The sequence below is a fragment of the Salmo salar genome, chromosome 19 (genome assembly GCF_965601325.2).
Source record: "Salmo salar chromosome 19, fSalSal1, whole genome shotgun sequence".
In the NCBI taxonomy this organism is placed as follows: domain Eukaryota; kingdom Metazoa; phylum Chordata; class Actinopteri; order Salmoniformes; family Salmonidae; genus Salmo; species Salmo salar.
In genome coordinates this window covers 77,318,383-77,340,139 of record NC_138309.1, presented here as the reverse complement: position 1 = coordinate 77,340,139, position 21,757 = coordinate 77,318,383, and the positions used below count along the sequence as shown (strand labels likewise).

General features: G+C 44.6%; 1 protein-coding gene across 12 annotated transcripts in view; it reads right to left on the bottom strand.

The window, feature by feature from the left end:
- The window catches only part of LOC106579599 (histone-lysine N-methyltransferase 2C), a 339,418-nt gene that overhangs the window by 31,465 nt on the left and 286,196 nt on the right, over positions 1 to 21,757 (bottom strand). For 10 of the 12 annotated variants that reach the window (XM_014159658.3, XM_045702708.2, XM_082965973.1 and 7 more), the window contains 8 exons: positions 10,893 to 11,012; positions 10,627 to 10,754; positions 5,807 to 6,071; positions 3,952 to 4,056; positions 3,296 to 3,343; positions 1,558 to 1,695; positions 540 to 572; positions 13 to 150 (listed from right to left, as the gene is read on the bottom strand). In XM_014159658.3, coding sequence (XP_014015133.3) covers positions 13 to 150; positions 540 to 572; positions 1,558 to 1,695; positions 3,296 to 3,343; positions 3,952 to 4,056; positions 5,807 to 6,071; positions 10,627 to 10,754; positions 10,893 to 11,012 — 975 coding nt within the window. The remainder of the gene's footprint in view (positions 1 to 12; positions 151 to 539; positions 573 to 1,557; positions 1,696 to 3,295; positions 3,344 to 3,951; positions 4,057 to 5,806; positions 6,072 to 10,626; positions 10,755 to 10,892; positions 11,013 to 21,757) is intronic. The other 2 variants (XM_082965976.1, XM_082965977.1) reach the window with 2 other exon arrangements.

Below are 21,757 nucleotides of genomic sequence, written 5' to 3'. Positions count from 1 at the left end.
TGGTGGCGGTACCTGGGTTTGGAATGGCCATGGCTCTTGGTCCATTGGGCCCAGGGTGGGCCGGTTGGGGGTGAGGCAGCTGTGGAGGCTGGCTGGTGCTGGGACTCAGGACCGCTGTGAAGAGGTCCTCCACGTCTTTCCCCTCCAGCTCTGTAGAGGGCAACAGCAATTTTTTACATTTTTATTTTACCTTTATTTAACTAGGCAAGTCAGTAAAGAACAAATTCTTATTTTCAATGATGGCCTAGGAACAGTGCCTTGTTCAGGGGCAGAACGACAGATTTGTACTTTGTCAGCTCGGGGATTTGATCTGGCAACCTTTCGGTTACTAGACCAACGCTCTAACCACTAGGCTAAGCTGCAGCCCCGATGAAATAAATAGCGTTGATGCACATACTTTAAACCACCATCAACAAGTGGTGATTGAACGTTTCAAACTGTTATCTTTGAATTCTATGGAACTGATCATCTCTGACATACAAATGAATGAACAACCTTTGAAAACTCTAGGTTAGACTTATATAATCGAAACCACAAACCTGGGATTTTGTAGAGCTTACTGAGAATTGCACCTGAAAAAAAAGAAATGCATATTACATTGCTGCAATGTTATACACTTTATCCTCTGTGCTAGTTTGATTGAACCAAGCAAGCCAGTTAAGAACAAATCCTGGGGATCAAACATAGAATTTCATCAGACTACCCCTTGTAGTTCAACAACCTCAACTAAAACCAGCATGGCTTTGGTTATGCGTCAATGTGTATGGCCAGACATTGGTTTTGGCAGAGCCAGGAAGCCGCTAAGCAGTTATAACACACAGTGAACAAGTCAGGCGGGTAAATCTCTGCCAAGGGAATAAGGTTGACCTCCCTATTTGTCAACACTGATACTTAGCGGGAACTTCAGTTAAACTGAGTAAACATTATTTACTTAGTGTTCCATGATTTTGTAATGTGGGATGTGATTTGACCACCAATGCCTTCTATACACAGCAGTTGTTCCATGTGGTGGATACTGTAAAGACCACAATCATCAACAGAGGCACGTAACTCTAGGAAGAAAGAGGAAGAAAGACTTATTTCTCATGATTGACTTTTAAGGCCAGTTTCGCAGACACAGATTAAGCCTAGTCCAGCTTTATAGACGTGTCTCGGAAACCGACCCTGAATCTATGTACTGATGTCGAGCTGGGAAACCAGTTAGGCCAGAGAGTCACACACTAACATACGCCAAATAGATCAGTGAGACAAGTGGAAACAGACACTGAAGCCCTGGAGGACTGGAGATGTAAACCTCTGCTCTTCACCAATGACACTGAGTGTGCACAGAGAGGAAGAGGCGAAGCCAGAGGTTTCACTCTCGACAAAATCTGTCCAAAATAAACCCAATACGTTTCAATGGGCTTATTTTGGACCTAAGCTTGTCGCCTGCCTTCCTGCCTTTGGGACAACCACTCCCATTGTTAGGGTGGAGACATGAGAATATAGCCATTATATACAGATCTCTGGTGGGCAGCACATCTGGTAGACAGACAGAATTGAACAAGGCCGCCTTACCATCTGCGACCATCTTGTCCAGTTCTGGGCTCAGGATGACGTCCAGAGGCTCCTCCGGTAGAGCCCTGGGCCCCCGGCATGCTGAGCCCTGACAGGGCCCAGTGGGATCATCAGGGATGGGGTCCATGTCCAGACCAGCTATCGGATGGCAGAAGAAGATGGTGAGGGGAGGGTGGTCACACACACAGGCACACCCACCCACAGTCCACTTTTATGTAACAAAAATAAATCGACACACTAGCCCCCTCACGAGCCATTTCGGAGAGGAGGAAGAAAAAGAGAGACGAGACGAGAGTGAGACGAGAGTGAGACGAGAGTGGGGAGAGAGGAGTGAGAAAGGTGCGAGAGAGAAGAGAATAGAGAGAGAAGAGGAGAGTGAGAGGAGTGAGAAGAAGAGATGAGAGATAGAAAAGAGTAGAGAGAGAAGAGAGGAGAGTGAGAGCTGATCCGTCATGTCATGGTGGTAAAATAAACTGTCCATGATCTCGCATTATATACCCCCAACACTTGTTTTTTTCTTCATTGTCTTCCCGTAACTCAATTTTGTAAGTATAACGACAAACTAATTTGTGTTGCCTGCTCGACTGAGTGTGAAAAGAGGTGTGGGATGGGCGAGGAGCAGCCGTCCCTTAAAAAATAGCCACACTGCTTCCATAATCAGTTCCCATACTGCCCACATTAGAATAGACGAGGGCTTAATCAATGAAAAAAGTTCTGGGAGATTGCAATGATTAATCATCATAACCTCAGTCATCAACATCAGAGAGGGGTTCGAGGTCAATGCACATTTTACTGTGGTGCACTCTCAACTAGTTTGCTTCTTTATTTATTTTTGTCGGGAAAAGCTACTTCGCTTGTGACCTTGAATTAACTTGATATATGGGAAGAGAGACAGTACATGGAGACTGCAGCTACTGCATATGGTGCTGAAGGTAAGGAATAAAGGCTAAAGGTAAAACATTGTTTTATCTGTTTTGGGGCCTTCAGGCGTTCTCAAATAATCTGTCTGAGAAATACAAGGGTGAAAAACAAAGAAGAAATCACGATACAACACTGCAAAACAGGATAGATGAAATACATTGTGAAACAATGCCGACTCGAGACCACAGAGAAAAGAAAATCTAATTTCCCAAGCTGGCAAGGTTTTCTTTGCTCCTCAGGTAAGTGCTCCATGGAATGACTGAACTGTGTGAAACGTGGAGTCATTTGTAGTTCAAGCTTTGTTACATTCTATGACTAGAGGAAGTTCACACTTTGAAACCCATACTCAACAAACTCAGCTGGGGTGAGGAGACAGAAAGCACTAAAACACATCAAATGAAAACAAAAGTTTATAGGAGTGTGTGTGGTCAGCTTTTTGCTAAAACTCAAGTATGAAGAAACCAACTGATGTACATTAAAGTTATGACATTTGTATTAAAGAACATTATTTAAAATATAAACTCATCACCTTCACCTCCAGCCCTTTTTTTCACAGAATATCACTCAACAGTCCATAGATTGGTCAATACACATGCAGATTGATGAATGGTTGTAAAATCACAGTAGTTAGTCAAAAAGACTACAGTGCTACTGCGTGAGAAAATGGGGAGCGCAGAGAAGGAAGGACATGAAAAAATGCAGAGAGCGTAGAAAGTGTTAGAGGGGATGGGGTCCCAAAGCAGCCCAAAAGTGGGAGAAGGGGAGGGGTGGCAGGCCTACTCTTAAGAGGCCAGACGGGCCCGAGGACGTCTCTTACCAAACGGAGAGGAAGAGCAGTCGACTTGGAAAGGGCATAAATCAAGACCTACAGGAACCCAAAACCAGAGGATTATAAACTGAGGGGGAGAAAAGCAGGTGTGATAAAATGCTATGCTAACACTTTACTTGAAGCAGCCCACTGTGATGCTACACCACTTTGGCAATAGTAGTGACATAAAACCAACCATCACGACACGAGTCCCAACACAGGCCTGGGTTCAAAAAGTATCGGAACCCTTTCAAATACTTAAACGCGCTTGTCTGGTACAATGTAACCAACGGTTTTTCTTTTTTTAACAAACGCTCAACACATTTAAAAGAAAACAAATACTATTTGAACCCAGTTCTGATTGTTATTAACCATCGTCACTACATTATGCAGGCATCAAGATGGGCATTTCAAGAAAACTGTTCAAAAGCAAACCAAAATCAATGGACACAGACAGGAGGTACTGCAAACCAAGAGTATTACTCAATGTACAAAACTATACAAGTGAAGGAAAATGCAAAATGATGAGTAAAGATGCAACAGAGAAATGCCACAGGTGCTTGTTTATGGAGTTGACCTTGCTAGCGACAAGGACAGTGTGTGTGAGTGGGCAGAGAAGAAAGGAAGTGGAGGCAGCCATTTTGGAGGAGGGCAGAGGGGTCTACCTGAGTTGTGCCCCGACTTCACCAGATCATCCGACAGCATTCCCAGGAGATCTGCATCCGTGCTTAGGACTTCCGAAAGGTCCACTAAGGGATCCTCGGTATTGGCTGGAGATATAGATGATATACAGTTGCAGTCGGAAGTTTATATACATACACCTTAGCCAAATACATTTAATCCTAGTAAAAATTCCCTGTTTTAGGTCAGTTAGGATCACCAATTAAGTTTAAGAATGTGAAATGTGAGAATATTAGTAGAGAGAATGATTTATTTCAGATTTTATTTCTTTCATCACATTCCCAGTGGGTCAGAAGTTTAGTATTTGGTAGCATTGCCTTTAAATTCTTTAACCAGGGTCAAATGCTTCAGGTAGCCTTCCACAAGCTTCCCACAATAAGTTGGGTGAATTTTGGCCCATTCCTCCTGACAGAGCTGGTGTAACTGAGTCAGGTTTGTAGGCCTCCTTGCACACGCTTTTTCAGTTCTGCCCACAAATTTTCTATAGGATTGAGGTCAGGGCTTTGTGATGGCCACTCCAATACCTTGACCTTGTTGTCCTTAAGCCATTTTGCCACAACTTTTCAAGAATGCTTGGGGTCATTGTCCATTTGGAAGACACATTTGCGACCAAGCTTTAACTTCCTGACTGATGTCTTGAGATGTTGCTTCAATATATCCACATAATTCCCCCCCCCCCCCCCTCATGATGCCATCTATTTTGCAAAGCACCCACACAACACGATGCTGCCACCCCCGTGCTTCACGGTTGGGATGGTGTTCTTCGGCTTGCAAGCATCCCCCTTTTTCCTCCAAACATAGCTATGGTCATTATGGCCAAACAATTCTATTTTGGTTTCATCAGACCAGAGGACATTTCTCCAAAAAGTACAATCTTTGTCCCCATGTGCAGTTGCAAACCGTAGTCTGGCTTTTTTATGGCGGTTTTGAAGCAGTGGCTTCTTCCTTGCTGAGCGGCCTTTCAGGTCATATCGATATAGGACTCGTTTTACTATGGAAATAGATACTTTTGTACTAGTTTCTTCCAGCATCTTCACAAGAACCTTTGCTGTTGTTCTGGGATTGATTTGCACTTTTCGCACCGAAGTACGTTCATCTCTAGGAGACAGAATGAATCTCCTTCCTGAGCGGTATGACGGTAAACTTCTGACCCACTGGGAATGAAATAAATTATTCTCTCTACTATTATTCTGACCTTTCACATTCTTAAAATAAAGTGGTGATCCTAACTGACCTAAAACAGGGAATTTTTACTAGGATTAAATGTCAGGAATTGTGAAAAACTGAGTTTAAATGTATTTGGCTAAGGTGTATGTAAACTTCCGACTTCAACTGTATATATATATGCGTATATGGTTTTCCGTAACATCTAATAGAACTAACACTTTCCAAGGACTAAAAGCTGGTGAATGTCTTCAAAACAAGCAAACCTTCCAAGTTATTACTGTGCTTCCCTCTGCCACAAATGACAAGAGGGGGAATTTAGCAGAGTGGACGAGTGTGTTCTCCATGACACTAGAAACAAACAGGCTGTTATGAAAGTGAACGTGTCTATAGAAGACAACATAGAAAACCAAACTCTGCTGTTAATATCGCAGGAGCCAATCTGAAAAAAACGTTAATCTAGCACTTCTGTTTTGCTAGTATCCAGTGTGTTCTTGTCGCTATGTGTGTTCCTAGTAGGTAACTTGCAGCGCTGTTCATAGCGTGTTGGAGTAGAGTGTAAATGATTGTGGACGTGGAGAAGAGAACCAAAGACAAACAGACAGGGTGGAGGATGATGGGGGGATGAGAGAACGTTTTCATCTTTAATAAGGAGCAAGAGAGATGTGAACATACGCAGTCCTGCTTTGCTGGAGATGGGTGTGGTGGTGGAGGTAGCACTGAGCAGCGGGTCCGACAAGGGGTCCAGGAAGCTGGCGCTGGGGGGTTTGGTTTCTGCATGGGCCCCTGGGCTCTCCTCACAGAGCCCCATGGTCACCAGGCCTGTCTGACTGCTCTGCTTGCACTTGTCCAGCAGCTGCTCACAGAGCCCCGTGGTCACCAGGCCTGCCTGCCTGCTCTGCTTGCTCTTGTCCAGCAGCCCCTTCCCGAAGAAGGCCTCCTGGTAATATACCACACAAACACAAGGTTAATGAAATAGTTACCATGAAATACAGAAAACAGAGAAAACACATACAGAAACACAACATAATTATCTTTCAACAACAAAAAAAGAAACAATTGTCTCTGTCAGAAGGTGGGTTCCAGTTATGAATTCTAGATTTGAATTGAAAATGAATATGGATTTATTTCATTATTGCTCAATTCAAACACAGTATTTGAAATTAAAATGCGTGCGGAAGACTAATGAACCAAAGTCGTATCGGGCTATGCTACTGCTAACCCACTGGTTTCCATTAGACTCAGGACTTCCTGCTAATTTTCTGAGTTGGAGTGGGAATAGCAGACTGAAGTCAGACACTAGGTGGTGGGGTCTAAAACCTATAGTGGTTCCCTGGAGATCTAAGCTGCTGTTACATAGTTCCCCAGAGGAGGAACGGCCCAGACTCCAGTATGGCAGCGCTCTCTAGGCCCCAGGGTTATCCAGACTCCAGGGTTACCCAGACGCATACAGAAAGAGTGAGGAGTGTACAGTGGAAGCATTCACCAGGGGTCTAATGCGACAGCGACATGGATACAGAGCTGAATGCCTACTCTCTCTAGAGAGAGGAGCCCAGTTACATAGGAACTGAGAAACACAGCCATATCAAGATGCACCGAGTCAACTCATAGGTCCACAAAAAGAGAAAGTTGACTCGAAACACAAGATTCACTGAACACAATCACCTGCATATACTAGTGTTGCACAGTATACAGAAACTTCTGTACTTTTTCGATACTAGAACATGAAAAACATTTCGATACTAGAATTTTTGTTACTTTCAGTTCTTCTTTCAAATGTGTCTCACATCATATATGGATCGAGATGATTGAGTCTGTATAGCAATTTGTCTGAATCTTCTCTAGGGGGCAGTAGTACGCTAGCCAGGCTACTTGTCTTCTCAAGGGCCAGTAGTAAGCTAGCCAGGCTACTTGTCTTCTCAAGGGAAAGTAGTCAGCTAGCCAGGCTACTTGTCTTCTCAAGGGCCAGTAGTAAGCTAGCCAGGCTACTTGTCTTCTCAAGGGGCAGTAGTCAGCTAGCCAGGCTACTTGTCTTCTCAAGGGGCAGTAGTCAGCTAGCCAGGCTACTTGTCTTCTCAAGGGGCAGTAGTCAGCTAGCCAGCCTACTTGTCTTCTCAAGGGGGCAGTAGTTAGCTAGCCAGGCTACTTGTCTTCTCAAGGGGGCAGTAGTTAGCTAGCCAGGCTACTTGTGCATGCAGCTGACACAGCGCGAGCCACATTTGAGAAGCAAGCGAGAGGAGAGAAAATCTCGACAGCATGGCTTCTTCTAAAGAAAACATCATACCTCCACGCCCACATCTTGTTGACAATAATAATTTGGGAACGGGTTATGTGTTGTGAAGCTAGCCACAATAAGGATTAGGCACAATAGTGGAATTTGCGGTTTGCCTTCAAAATAAAAGTATGTCATTGACAGTGATGCAAATTAATACATATAGTGGAATTATACCATACTTTTATTTTGAAGGCTAACCGCAAAGTCCACTATTGTGCCTAATCCTTATTGTGGCTAGCTTCACATAGATGGGTCCGACCACCATCAAATAAGAACTGTCTTAAAAATTAGGGTTATTTTAGATTACAGCTATATAGTTAGCTGGCTAACTATATAGCTACTGAAACAGATTATGTTGTGATATTTGACGTGTATCTTTTTTGACACGCAACGACCCAAACGGCGTTCCATAGAAATCCTGGTTGAGAATGAAACGACTGAACAACGAAACAGCACAGCAAGTAAGTGAAAGAAATAGCTTTTTGTTATGTTTTACTGATAATGGGGACATACATAAATGCCAACAAAATAAGTTTTTGGTCAGAGTGGTGTGTGCGTAACCTTTATTTAACTAGGCAAGTCAGTTAAGAACAAATTCTTATTTACAATGACGGCCCGGACGACGCTGGGCCAATTGTGCGCCGCCCTATAGGACTCCCAATCACGACTGGATGTGATACAGCCTGGATTCGAACCAGGGACTGTAGTGACACCTCTTGCACTGAGATGCAGTGCCTTACACCGCTGCATCCATGTGTGTGTGTTAACTATTTAACTGTATTAGAATGCTTAAAATGCCGCTAAAATTCTAAATATCGGTTATCATATCTGTTTTTTTGGCAAGGAAAATATCGAATATCGGTATCGGCCAAAAATGTCATATAGGTGCATCACTAATAATAATAATAATACATGGGAGACATATAGCATTTTTCAGGGACCCGAAGTCGCTTTACAATTGTAGAAATGAAAAGAAAAACAAAACATCAGAGTAAACAAAAACATGAATAAAGAGAGGGGTGGGCTCAAAGAAGGGAAAGAATGATGTATCAGGGGACGGGGAGGGATTTGGATACGAACCCGGTTTAGGGTAAGGGGTGGGATTGGGTGGTGCACAGATTGAGAGGAGTGTCTTAGAAGTGTATTTCTTTGCTTGTGTGCGTGTGTGCGTGTGTGTGGGGGGGGGGGGGGGGGGGGGGGGCTTGTCAAAGAGTTGGGGCTTTAGGAGGGACTAAAAGATTGTGATGACTCCGTTACGGATGGCCTGAGTTAGGGAGTCCCAGAGCCTAGGAGCAACTCTAGAGAAGGTCCTGTCACAGAAGCTCTGAAGCTTGGACCTGGGGATGACAAGGTGGCCTACTGTGATGGAACGGAGTGCGCGTGTGGGGTGGTAGGGGAGAAGGTCTGAGAGGTAAGGGGGGGCCAAGGTGGTGAAGGGCTTTGTACACCCTGTATAACTGCAGTGGAGTCTGAGCTGTGGCCATTGAGGGAGACATAGTGGGTCTGGTTTGTGAGGTAGTGTTAGTGTTTTGTCAAATCTAGCAGCCGAAGGAATCAATGTGTCTTGGATAGGATGTGATCCTGCACTCACTATAAACCAATAGAACTCAAATGCCCTAATAAACCCACACTCTCCCAGAGACAAGGGTACACACAACCACACCGAGAGCCTGAACTCAGCGACACATCATCACCTTCAAGGCTGGTTGGGTTGCTATGTGTTTAAGTAAGTCAACTGCACTTCCAACACATTTAACTGCTCAAAAACTATCGATGTGAATGCTCCCCGCTGTGGTAAAACATTAAAAGCCTAATGCACCGGGTATTTAAATAATTGATTAAAGTCATTTCTCTGGTGAGGACCTTTAGGTTTAATTTTTGAAGCGTAGCGTACAAGAAAGCCTACAGTGACAGCTGGTGCTCTTAACACATGGTTGCCCCCACGAATGCTGAGCATACTGGGTCATTTAAAGGCGTGGCACAGAGAGGGCAACGTCTCTCCGAGACGCCATTTAAACGCAGAGGATTTTTTGGTAAATCATGAAGGTAATACATCTTAGAAGCGGGCAGCATACTACATATGCTGGTGGGGAAATAAAGTTGCTACTACTAAGTGCTTGGCAGGTGTCCTATAGAATATTAACAATTCTAATGCGGTAAAGAACACGATTAAAGGCCCAGTGCAGTCAAAAACATGATTTTCCTGTGTTTAATATACACTGAACACCTTCCTAATATTGAGCTGCACCCCCTTTTGTCCTCAGAACAGCCTAAAGCTTTCCACAGGGATGCTGGCCCATGTTGACTCCAATGCGTCCCAGAGTTTTGTCAAGTTGGCTGGATGTCCTTTGGATGGTGAACCATTCTTGATACACTCGGGCAACTGTTGAGTGTGACAAATCCAGCAGTGTTGCAGTTCTTGATACTCAAACTGGTGCACTTGGCATCTACTACCATACCCCGTTCAAAGGTACTTTCGTCTTGCCTATTCACCATCTGAATGGCATACATATACAATCCTTGTCTGAATTGTCTCAAGGCTTAAAAATAATTCTTTAACCCGTCTCCTCCCCTTCATCTATACTGATTGAAGTGGCTTTAACAGCTGACATCAATAAGGGATCGTAGCTTTCACCTGGTCTATGTCATGGAAAGAGCCGGTGTTCCTAATGTTTTGTACACAGTATGAGGTTGGACAAAAACAGTCCATTTGTGAAAATTATGCTAATACCATTCTAGTGTAAGAGCTATTTGAAAAGACAGCCTGAAATGTCAGCCTGTTTTAGTGGGATGGAGTTTTGGCCTTCCTGGTGACATTAATTATTAGACTAAAAAGAAAGACCTCTCTGCCAATAACAGCTAGTTTTCAGTTTCCCCTCCCCACTCAGACCACTCCCAGACATTCCTAGCAAAATGATTGCTTGAGAAATTCTTCTTGCGAAAAAGCTATTTTGTTTATCATTTTAATTGAAAACAATCACATTAAGGTACCTAATTGTTATCCAGAAATGATTTGATATTGAGATAAAAACAGCTGCATTGGACCGACATCAAGTAGCCACACTAGCACCTTTGTGCTGATTAGATGACTTCATGCATATTTCACCGGTGACCTTTTCCTATAATAGCTATATAAGACAGTGTATGTATGATAACATAATTAAAATGAACATTGTAGACCAAAACTGATATCATTAGTGTACATGAGACTGACAGTCACCTGCAGGTATGAAGGAAACTCCTCTTCCAGTTTAGTTTTCTTTTTGCGGTATCTTTTCTTGACTTTCTCCTGACATTCAGGCACCGGTGGGGTCTCCTCCACTGGAGTACTCTCTGTCTCATTCCACCCTGCAACACACCGACAGGAGGTCACAACCTCAAAGTAACATTCTGGGACCCCACTTCTTATTGGGTTAAGTGATTGATTCTGCGTGGAGTCCCAGATGGGTGGGGTTTGCACTTTTGGGACGAGTCCATTGTCCTTACCCTCCTCTTTGCACATTGGGTTCTCAGGTAACGACCACGTCGAGGCTTTCCTGGATAGGGATCGTTTGGCTATGCCTTGTCCCGTCCTGCTTCTCTGGCGGACCATAAACCCTCCAATACCTGGCCGGGAGACACGGGGGAGGAGAGATGAGACAGTGTTCAGAATTAGAATAAAATACTTGATTAATGTTGCCGGGGCTCTAATTTTGTCAAACATGAGAGGAGGGTCTGACAGTCCAATCCTTGACATTAATCTTCATTACTCAGTGACCTATGCACACAGAGCCTGAGGGTTGTGGGGGGGTGGGTTGTTTGGGTCAGAGAGAAACTATCATTGTGTGTTGAACAGAGGGAAAGAGCATGAGTGAGTGTGTGACAGAGAGAACAAATGAAAGAGTGAGTGTGTGTGAGAGAGTGTTTGGGGAACTCATCTCCTAGCCACTAGATGAGAGAGAGGGAATGAGAGGGAGAGAACAAGAGAGAGAACAAGAGAGAGAACAAGAGAGAGAACAAGAGAGAGAACAAGAGAGAGAACAAGAGAGAGAACAAGAGAGAGAACAAGAGAGAGAACAAGAGAGAGAACAAGAGAGAGAACAAGAGAGAGAACAAGAGAGGTTTTTTTCTGGATAAAATTGGGGCCTTCGTTTTAAAGCTCATTTCCTCATGTGCTCATGTGATCAGATAACATTTGGCAGTTTCAATGCAAAATGCCTGCAATTCTACACATTTTGCCATGAGGCTGAGTTTTTTCTCCAGTTTTAAAGCAGATTTCTTGCAAACCTACACATTTTGCCATTGCTTATGCTATCTGATTGACACAAACTCATTGGGGGCCCCATGCCATAAAAATACTCCTGAATGCATAATTTTTGTAATTTTAAAATCTGTTATTTAAATTTATAGGACCATTATCTTTTCTAGATACCTTATATCTGGTTTTAGTCATTAATGTTTACACTGACACATTTTTTAAATTTTACTGTTTGGACATAGGCAACTCGAAAAACACACTTAGACGGCCCACCCAATACTTTTCTATATAGAAAAAACCCTGGAGAGATAGAAAAAAGGAGAATTTCAGGTGAGCCTATTTCTGGATAGCTTGGGTATTGAGAGAAAAGCCCCTTTGGTCTGAAAGCAGACAGACAGAGTTTTCCAGCCTTCCTTAAGCTGCCTCAGAGCAAGAGGGGAGACTTCAGATGATTTATGTGTTTGGACATGAGAGGAAACAGCCGTTTGAGATCAGAGTACCCAGGATACCAACCCTCTAAAAGAGATCCTACTCTGAGAGCATTCCATGGCAGGGCTTTTTCTGCCATTGAAAACGTTGGGCGGACTGCGTTATCGTTTTTTCTGCCCGCCTAAGAAAAAAAAACGTTATTTATATATAGAGTACCAGTCAAAAGTTTGGACACACCTACTCATTCAAGGGTTTATATTTTAACTATTTTATGCATTGTAGAATAATAGTGAAGACATCAAAACAGCATGTCTACCACAGCATTCTGCAGCGATACACCATCCCATCTGGTTTGCACTTAGTGGGACTAGCATTTGTTTTCAACAGGACAATGACCCAACACACCTCCAGGCTGTGTAAGGGCTATTTAACCAAGAAGGAGAGTGATGGTGCTGCATCAGATGACCTGGCCTCCACAATCACACGACCTCAACCCAATTGAGATGGTTTGGGATGTGTTATTTCATAGTTTATGTCTTCAGTAGTTTATGTCTCTAGACCATGAAGATGGGGGCCTCTAAAATGTTCTCTCAAAATAAGCCGTGTCGACAGGCTGACTGCACCCATTACCACGCGCCCACCACCTAAGCCCCTTTTTGATCCAGGAAAAAACCCTGAATGGAGAAGCAACTGTGCCTAAATGAAGGAACACAAAGATATGGGATTCTATTACCACTAGTTAAAAATAGCCAAATGAAAAAACATTGTCGTTCCTCCTTTAAAAGTTGCGAGCTTTTACACCGCAGCGTCACAGCTTCCCTGCTCCAGACCAGACTTTTACACCGCAGCGTCACAGCTTCCTTGTTCCAGACCAGACTTTTACACCGCAGCGTCACAGCTTCCCTGCTCCAGACCAGACTTTTACACCGCAGCGTCACAGCTTCCTTGTTCCAGACCAGACTTTTACACCGCAGCATCGCAGCTTCCCTGCTCCAGACCAGACTTTTACACCGCAGCGTCACAGCTTCCCTGCTCCAGACCAGACTTTTACACCGCAGCGTCACAGCTTCCCTGCTCCAGACCAGACTTTTACACCGCAGCGTCACAGCTTCCTTGCTCCAGACCAGACTTTTACACCGCAGCATCACAGCTACCCTGCTCCAGACCAGACTTTTACACCGCAGCGTCACAGCTTCCTTGTTCCAGACCAGACTTTTACACCGCAGCGTCACAGCTTCCTTGTTCCAGACCAAACTTTTACACCGCAGCGTCACAGCTTCCCTGCTCCAGACCAGACTTTTACACCGCAGCGTCACAGCTTCCTTGTTCCAGACCAGACTTTTACACCGCAGCGTCACAGCTTCCCTGCTCCAGACCAGACTTTTACACCGCAGCGTCACAGCTTCCCTGCTCCAGACCAGACTTTTACACCGCAGCGTCACAGCTTCCTTGCTCCAGACCAGACTTTTACACCGCAGCGTCACAGCTTCCTTGCTCCAGACCAGACTTTTACACCGCAGCGTCACAGCTTCCTTGTTCCAGACCAGACTTTTACACCGCAGCGTCACAGCTTCCTTGCTCCAGACCAGACTTTTACACCGCAGCGTCACAGCTTCCTTGTTGCAGACCAGATTTTTACACCGCAGCGTCACAGCTTCCTTGCTCCAGACCAGACTTTTACACCGCAGCGTCACAGCTTCCTTGCTCCAGACCAGACTTTTACACCGCAGCGTCACAGCTTCCTTGCTCCAGACCAGACTTTTACACCGCAGCGTCACAGCTTCCTTGCTCCAGACCAGACTTTTACACCGCAGCGTCACAGCTTCCTTGCTCCAGACCAGACTTTTACACCGCTGCGTCACAGCTTCCTTGCTCCAGACCAGACTTTTACACCGCAGCGTCACAGCTTCCTTGCTCCAGACCACCGCAAGGTGTCATTTTCAGATCATTATAACCATGAATAATGATTGTGTTGTGTATGATTGTTACAAGACAATCTAAGTTCAAAATAGCCAAAATACAAACATTATTTAAAACAGAGTCAAAGCCACAGTATACACACACTTAATAGTAGCTTCATATCAAATGAAATGTTATTTGTCACATACACATGATTAGCAGATGTTAATGCGAGTGTAGCGAGATGCTTGTACTTCTGCTTCCGACCATGCAGTAATATCTAACAAGTAATCTAACAATTTCACAACGACTACCTTATACACACACAAGTGTAAAGGAATGAATAAGAATATGTACATAAAGATATATGAATGAGCGATGGCCGAACGGCATAGGCAAGATGCAGTAGATGGTATAGAGTACAGTATATACACTGCTCAAAAAAATAAAGGGAACACTTAAACAACACAATGTAACTCCAAGTCAATCAAACTTCTGTGAAATCAAACTGTCCACTTAGGAAGCAACAATGATTGACAATAGATTTCACATGCTGTTGTGCAAATGGAATAGACAACAGGTGGAAATTATAGGCAATTAGCAAGACACCCCCAGTAAAGGAGTGGTTCTGCAGGTGAGGACCACAGACCACTTCTCAGTTCCTATGCTTCCTGGCTGATGTTTTGGTCACTTTTGAATGCTGGCGGTGCTTTCACTAGTGGTAGCATGAGACGGAGTCTACAACCCACACAAGTGGCTCAGGTAGTGCAGCTCATCCAGGATGGCACATCAATGCGAGCTGTGGCAAGAAGGTTTGCTGTGTCTGTCAGCGTAGTGTCCAGAGCATGGAGGCGCTACCAGGAGACAGGCCAGTACATCAGGAGATGTGGAGGAGGTCGTAGGAGGGCAACAACCCAGCAGCAGGACCGCTACCTCCGCCTTTGTGCAAGGAGGAGCACTGCCAGAGCCCTGCAAAATGACCTCCAGCAGGCCACAAATGTGCATGTGTCTGCTCAAACGGTCAGAAACAGACTCCATGAGGGTGGTATGAGGGCTCGACGTCCACAGGTGAGGGTTGTGCTTACAGCCCAACACCGTGCAGGACGTTTGGCATTTGCCAGAGAACACCAAGATTGGCAAATTCGCCACTGGCGCCCTGTGCTCTTCACAGATGAAAGCAGGTTCACACTGAGCACATGTGACAGACGTGACAGTCTGGAGACGCCGTGGAGAACGTTCTGCTGCCTGCAACATCCTCCAGCATGACCGGTTTGGCGGTGGGTCAGTCATGGTGTGGGGTGGCATTTCTTTGGGGGGCCGCACAGCCCTCCATGTGCTCGCCAGAGGTAGCCTGACTGCCATTAGGTACCGAGATGAGATCCTCAGACCCCTTGTGAGACCATATGCTGGTGCGGTTGGCCCTGGGTTCCTCCTAATGCAAGACAATGCTAGACCTTATGTGGCTGGAGTGTGTCAGCAGTTCCCGCAAGAGGAAGGCATTGATGCTATGGACTGACCCGCCCGTTCCCCAGCCCTGAATCCAATTGAGCACATCTGGGACATCATGTCTCTCTCCATCCACCAACGCCACGTTGCACCACAGACATCAAAGTTGGATCAGCCTGTAGTGTGGTTTTCCACTTTAATTTTGAGTGTGACTCCAAATCCAGACCTCCATGGGTTGATAAATTGGATTTCCATTGATTATTTTTGTGTGATTTTGTTGTCAGCACATTCAACTATGTAAAGAAAAAAGTATTTAATAAGATTATTTCTTTCATTCAGATCTAGGATGTGTTGTTTAAGTGTTCCCTTTATTTTTTTGAGCAGTATATATATATATATACTGCTCAAAAAAAAAAATACAAAAAAAAATAAAGGGAACACTTAAACAACACAAGATGAGTAATGTAGGGTAACATTATAATAAAGTGCCATTGTTTAAAGTGGCTAGTGATACATTTATTACATCCATTTTTCATTATTAAAAGTGGCTAGAGATTTGAGTCAGTGTGTTGGCAGCAGCCACTCAATGTTAGTGATGGCTGTTTAACAGCCTGATGGCCTTGAGATAGCTGTTTTTCAGTCTCTCGGTCCCCGCTTTCATGTACCTGTACTGACCTCGCCTTCTGGATGATAGCGGGGTGAACAGGCAGTGGCTTGGGTGGTTGTTGTCCTTGATGATCTTTTTGGCCTTCCTGTGACATCGGGTGTTGTAGGTGTCCTGGAGGGTAGGTAGTTTGCCCCCGGTGATGCATTGTGCCAACCTCACTACCCTCTGGAGAGCCTTACGATTGTGGGCAGAGCAGTTACCGTACCAGGCGGTGATACAGCCCGACAGGATGCTCTCGATTGTGCATCTGTAAAAGTTTGTGAGTGTTTTTGGTGACAAGACGAATTTCTTCAGCCTCCTAAGGTTGAAGAGGCACTGCTGCACCTTTTTCACCACGCCGTCTGTGTGGGTGGACCATTTCAATTTGTCCGTGATGTGTACGCCGAGGAACTTACAACTTTCCACCTTCTCCACTACAGTCCCATCAATATGGATAGGGGGCTGCTCCCTCTGCTGTTTCCTGAAGTCCATGATCATCTCCTTTGTTTTGTTGACATTGAGCGTGAGGTTATTTTCCTGGCACCACACTCCAAGGGCCCTCACCTCCTCCATGTAGGCCGTCTCGTCGTCGTTGGTAATCAAGCCTACCACTGTAGTGTCGTCTGCAAACTTGATGATTGAGTTGGAGGCGTGCATGGCCACGCAGTCATGGGTGAACAGGGAGTACAGGAGAGGGCTGAGAACACACCCTTGTGGGGCCCCAGTGTTGAGGATCAGCGGGGTGGACATGTTTCCTACCCTCACCACCTGGGGGCAGCCCGTCAGGAAGTCCAGGACCCAGTTGCACAGGGCGGGGTCGAGACCCAGCTTAATGATGAGTTTGGAGGGTACTATGGTGTTAAATGCTAAGCTGTAGTCGATGAACAGCATTCTTACGTAGGTATTCCTCTTGTCCAGATGGGTTAGGGCAGTGTGCAGTGTGATTGCGATTGCGTCGTCTGTGGACCTATTGGGGCGGTAAGCAAATTGGAGTGGGTCTAGGGTGTCAGGTAGGGTGGAGATGATATGGTCCTTGACTAGTCTCTCAAAGCACTTCATGATGACGGAAGTGAGCGCTACGGGGCGACAGTCATTTAGCTCAGTTACCTGAGCTTTCTTGGGAACAGGAACAATGCTGGCCCTCTTGAAGCATGTGGGAACAGCAGACTGGGATAAGGATTGATTGAATATGTCCGTAAACACATCAGCTAGCTGGTCTGCGTATGCTCTGAGGACATGGCTGGGGATGCCGTCTGGGCCGGCAGCCTTGTGAGGGTTAACACGTTTAAATGTTTTACTCACGATGGCTGCAGTGAAGGACAGCCCGCAGGTTTGGTAGCGGGCCATGTCAGTGGCACTGTATTGTCCTCAAAGCGAGCAAATAAGTTGTTTAGTTTGTCTGGGAACAAGACATCATGGTCCGCGATGGGGCTGGTTTTCCTTTTGAAGTCCGTAATTGACTGTAGACCCTGCCACATATTTCCCGTGTCTGAGCCGTTGAATTGCGACTCTACTTTGTCTCTATAGTGACGCTTAGCTTGTTTGATTGCCTTGCGGAGGGAATAGCTACTCTGTTTATATTTGGTCATGTTTCCGGTCACCTTGCCCTGATTAAAAGCAGTGGTTCGCGCTTTCAGTTTTGCGCGAATGCTGCCATCAATCCAGGGTTTCATTTTGGGGAAGGTTTTAATAGACGCTGTGGGTACAACATCACTGATGCACTTGCTAATAAACTCGCTCACCGAATCAGCGTATTCATCAATGTTATTGTCCGACGCTATGCGGAACATATCCCAGTCCACGTGATCGAAGCAATCTTGAAGCGTGGAATCCGATTGGTCGGACCAGCGTTGAACAGACCTGAGCACGAGCGCTTCCTGTATTAGTTTCTGTCTATAGGCTGGGAGCAACAAAATGGAGCCGTGGTCAGATTTTCCAAAAGGAGGGCAGGGGAGGGCTTTGTATGCGTCGCGGAAGTTAGAATAACAATGATCCAGGGTTTTGCCAGCCCGGGTCGCGCATTAGATATGCTGATAAAATGTAGGGAGCCTTGTTTTCAGATTAGCCTTGTTAAAATCCCCAGCTACAATAAATGCAGCCTCAGGATATGTGGTTCCCAGTTTACATAGAGTCAAATGAAGTTCTTTCAGGGCCGTCGATGTGTCTGCTTGGGGGGGATATACACGACTGATTATGATCGAAGAGAATTCTCTTGGTAGATAATGCGGTCGGCATTTGATTGTAAGGAATTCCAGGTCAGGTGAACAAAAGGACTTGAGTTCCTGTATGTTATTATGATCACACCACGTCTCGTTAATCATAAGGCATACACTCTCGCCCTTCTTCTTACCAGAGAGATGTTTGTTTCTGTCGGCGCGATGCGTGAAGAAACCAGGTGGCTGTACCGACTCTAGCCTAATCAATCTTAAATGCAGTAAATATTATTTGTGTGATACAGGTATGTAGTGTTGGAACGATAAACCGAAATAGCTAACAACAATGACAAGCAGCCGCCATGTGGGGAATCGTAGGTGGCTCATTTCAGCTAGTTTTATCTTGTTTTTGATACCATGTCTTGTTTTTAGGTGGTTTGACTGATGTCACGTCCAATGTTCACGCTAAGCTGCACACCTCCTCCAGGACTGTCACGCAGAAGAAATGCCAGGCTGTACAGAGACTGTAGTAATGTTCTTAAAATGCTATTTCGGATTGCTAGTTATAGCCTAATGTTAGCTAGCTAACTAGCTAACATTGAACCCATTTGGTTAACTTTAGCTAGCTATGACAATCGGTTTGTATTGCTAGTACTCTATGGATTAGGATTATGGTTCATTGTTTTGCTAGCTAACTACATGCCTAAACAAAAGAACAAGTTAAAGCTTACTGTTAACAAGCTAGCTGACGTTAGATGGCTGGCTCGCTAGCTAACATTATGTTTATGATCTGTGTGTAGTAATGTTCTCAGAATGCCATTTCACAATGCTAGTTATAGCCTAATGTTAGCTATCTAACATTGAACCTATTTGGTTAACCTTAGCTAGCTATGACAATTGGTTTGTATTGCTCGTACTCTATGGATTATGGTTAATTGTTTAGCTAGCATGTCTAAACAAAAGACTCCACTTCCCATTATTACATGACCCATCAAGTTAGGCAGCTGTGTCTGACGGTGATTACAGCCATCTATTGTATAATAATGTCAAATTATTTGTACCTGGAATTTGTCTTTCAGCATCAGTAGAACACGCCTGACTCTCCTCCACCAGTCATACAAGGAGAATGGTCTAATGCCTCCCATCAAAAAGAGAGCTGGCCCAAGCAAGCACAGGTTACACCTGAAGCATGAGGACTTGCAGTGAGTGCTGAACTTCAACAACTACGCAGAGGATAATGCAATAGTATTACCAGGACGCCAACCCAGGACAAACACTGGTGGAAAACTGCTGCCATCCCATGTGACAAATGCAGCAGTGTGGCGTCTCTACAAGGAATCGATGACAACACTTGGTATGTAACACATTTAGATTTTTTTTATATGTCCCGCCTACATGATTGGCATTACTTTTATTAATCTCATAGTTTCTGTATTTTCCAGAGGTAGGTGTAGTCAAGCTGTGTATTGTCATTTTAACTTCCAGTTTCCAAGATGTTTCTGTATGCAGTGCTGCTGCTCTGCACATTTGTAGGTAAGTGAAACTTCATTGATAATGATGCATAAAAAAAAGCATTACGTTTTACGTTACATTTTCTTTTCATTAACTTATCTTAATAAGTTTGTGCTCTGGTACTGTGCCTGGCGGACCATGCACAAGCTCCACCACAGTCTGGACCTTCACTTCCTGATCACAGGCCACACCAAGTTTTCCCCCCGATTGATGCTTCGGCCTCGTCAAGCAGTGCTTCAGAAAGACTAGAGTAAACACTTTGAGATTGCTGGTGTAGTGAAGGACAGCACTGTGACAGGGGTCAACATCCCACAGCTGGTTGGACTGGAGGATGGTACGGTGCTGGTGGAAAGCTATGGCTGGCAACAACACCTGACTCCGTACTTCAGGCCGCTGCCACAGTTGAAGCAGTACCAGCACTTCAGGTGAATATCATTTCATTGCATTGTATGAGGTTATTCTTCTTATCTAAACTTGGGAGGTGAATTGATACTGTGCAAGGTTGTAATGTCTTCCCAATGTTTGTAGTTATTTCCCGGTTTTACAGCTTCGATGCTCTGGAGCCTGGTGTTGTCGAGTAGTGTTCGGACTCAATCGGGACCAGGTTTCAGGTTTCAACACTGACTTCCTTCCTCCCATAGACGGTCTGCTTGTACAAGCACCACCTGGACTGGACACAGCTATACAAATGTATGTTTTTGAGATGATCATGGAGTTTTTGACAAAGAGGCTATGGACATCACATGCCCAGCACCAAAGTCAAGGACAGGACAGGACAGGCTCTCCGAATATAGATTCCCGTGTCCATGCATGGTTCGGACAGACCAGTCATCAGCACTATCTGCAATGCCTCTCTCCTAACACACACCAAACGTTGCTGCTGCTATTTAAAAAATTATTATCCCGCTCCTCAGCCACTTTACCCCTGATTGTATGCATATAATTACCTCATCTATCACTGATATCGTATATTTTATTTATATAGACAATCTATTTCTGATATTGCTACTATGCAAGTAACCATTTGTCTGTACCGTTTACACCTTCTGTAGAGACCCATCCACTTGGCAATATGTGGCTGGGAGTTATTGCATTTCTTTCACATGACCCATCATTTTAGACAAGTTTGTCTTGGTAAGCGTCATCTAATATTCATTAAATATTTCTTATCTGGACACTTTCTGTTCACCTGGAATTTTTCCTTATTGTAGGCTACTACTTTTACCACATTCAGTCTTCATCTTTACTACAGTACTCACTGTTTAGCACATGACATCTACAAGTCTCTGCTAGGTAAAGCCCCGCCTTATCTCAGCTCACTGGTCACCATAGCAGCACCCACTCGTAGCACGCGCTCCAGCAGGTATATCTCACTGGTCACCCCCAAAGCCAATTCCTCCTTTGGCTGCCTTTCCTTCCAGTTCTCTGCTGCCAATGACAAACGAACTGCAAAAATCTCTGAAGCTGGAGACTCATATCTCCCTCACTAGCTTTAAGCACCAGCTGTCAGAGCAGCTCACAGATCACTGCACCTGTACATAGCCCATCTGTAAACAGCCAATCTATCTACCTACCTCATCCCCATACTGTATTTATTTATCTTCCTCCTTTGCACCCCAGTATCTCTACTTGCACATTCATCTTCTGCACATCTACCATTCCAGTGTTTAATTGCTATATTGTAATTACTTCGCCACCATGGCCTATTTATTGCCTTAACTCCCTTAACTTACCTCATTTGCACTCACTGTATATAGACTTTTTGTTTTCTTTTGTTCTTCTGTATTATTGACTGTATATGTTTTGTTTATTCCATGTGTAACTCTGTGTTGTTGTATGTGTCGAATTGCTACGCTTTATCTTGGCCAGGTCGCAGTTTCAAATGAGAACTTGTTCTCAACTAGCCTACCTGGTTAAATAAAATAAAATAAATAAATAAAAATGACCTCACTTGTGAATCCTTAAAAAGAGATGGTTGGGACTAAGACTTAAGAGGGTGTGAACGATGCTGAATGGGTGTAGACAAAGG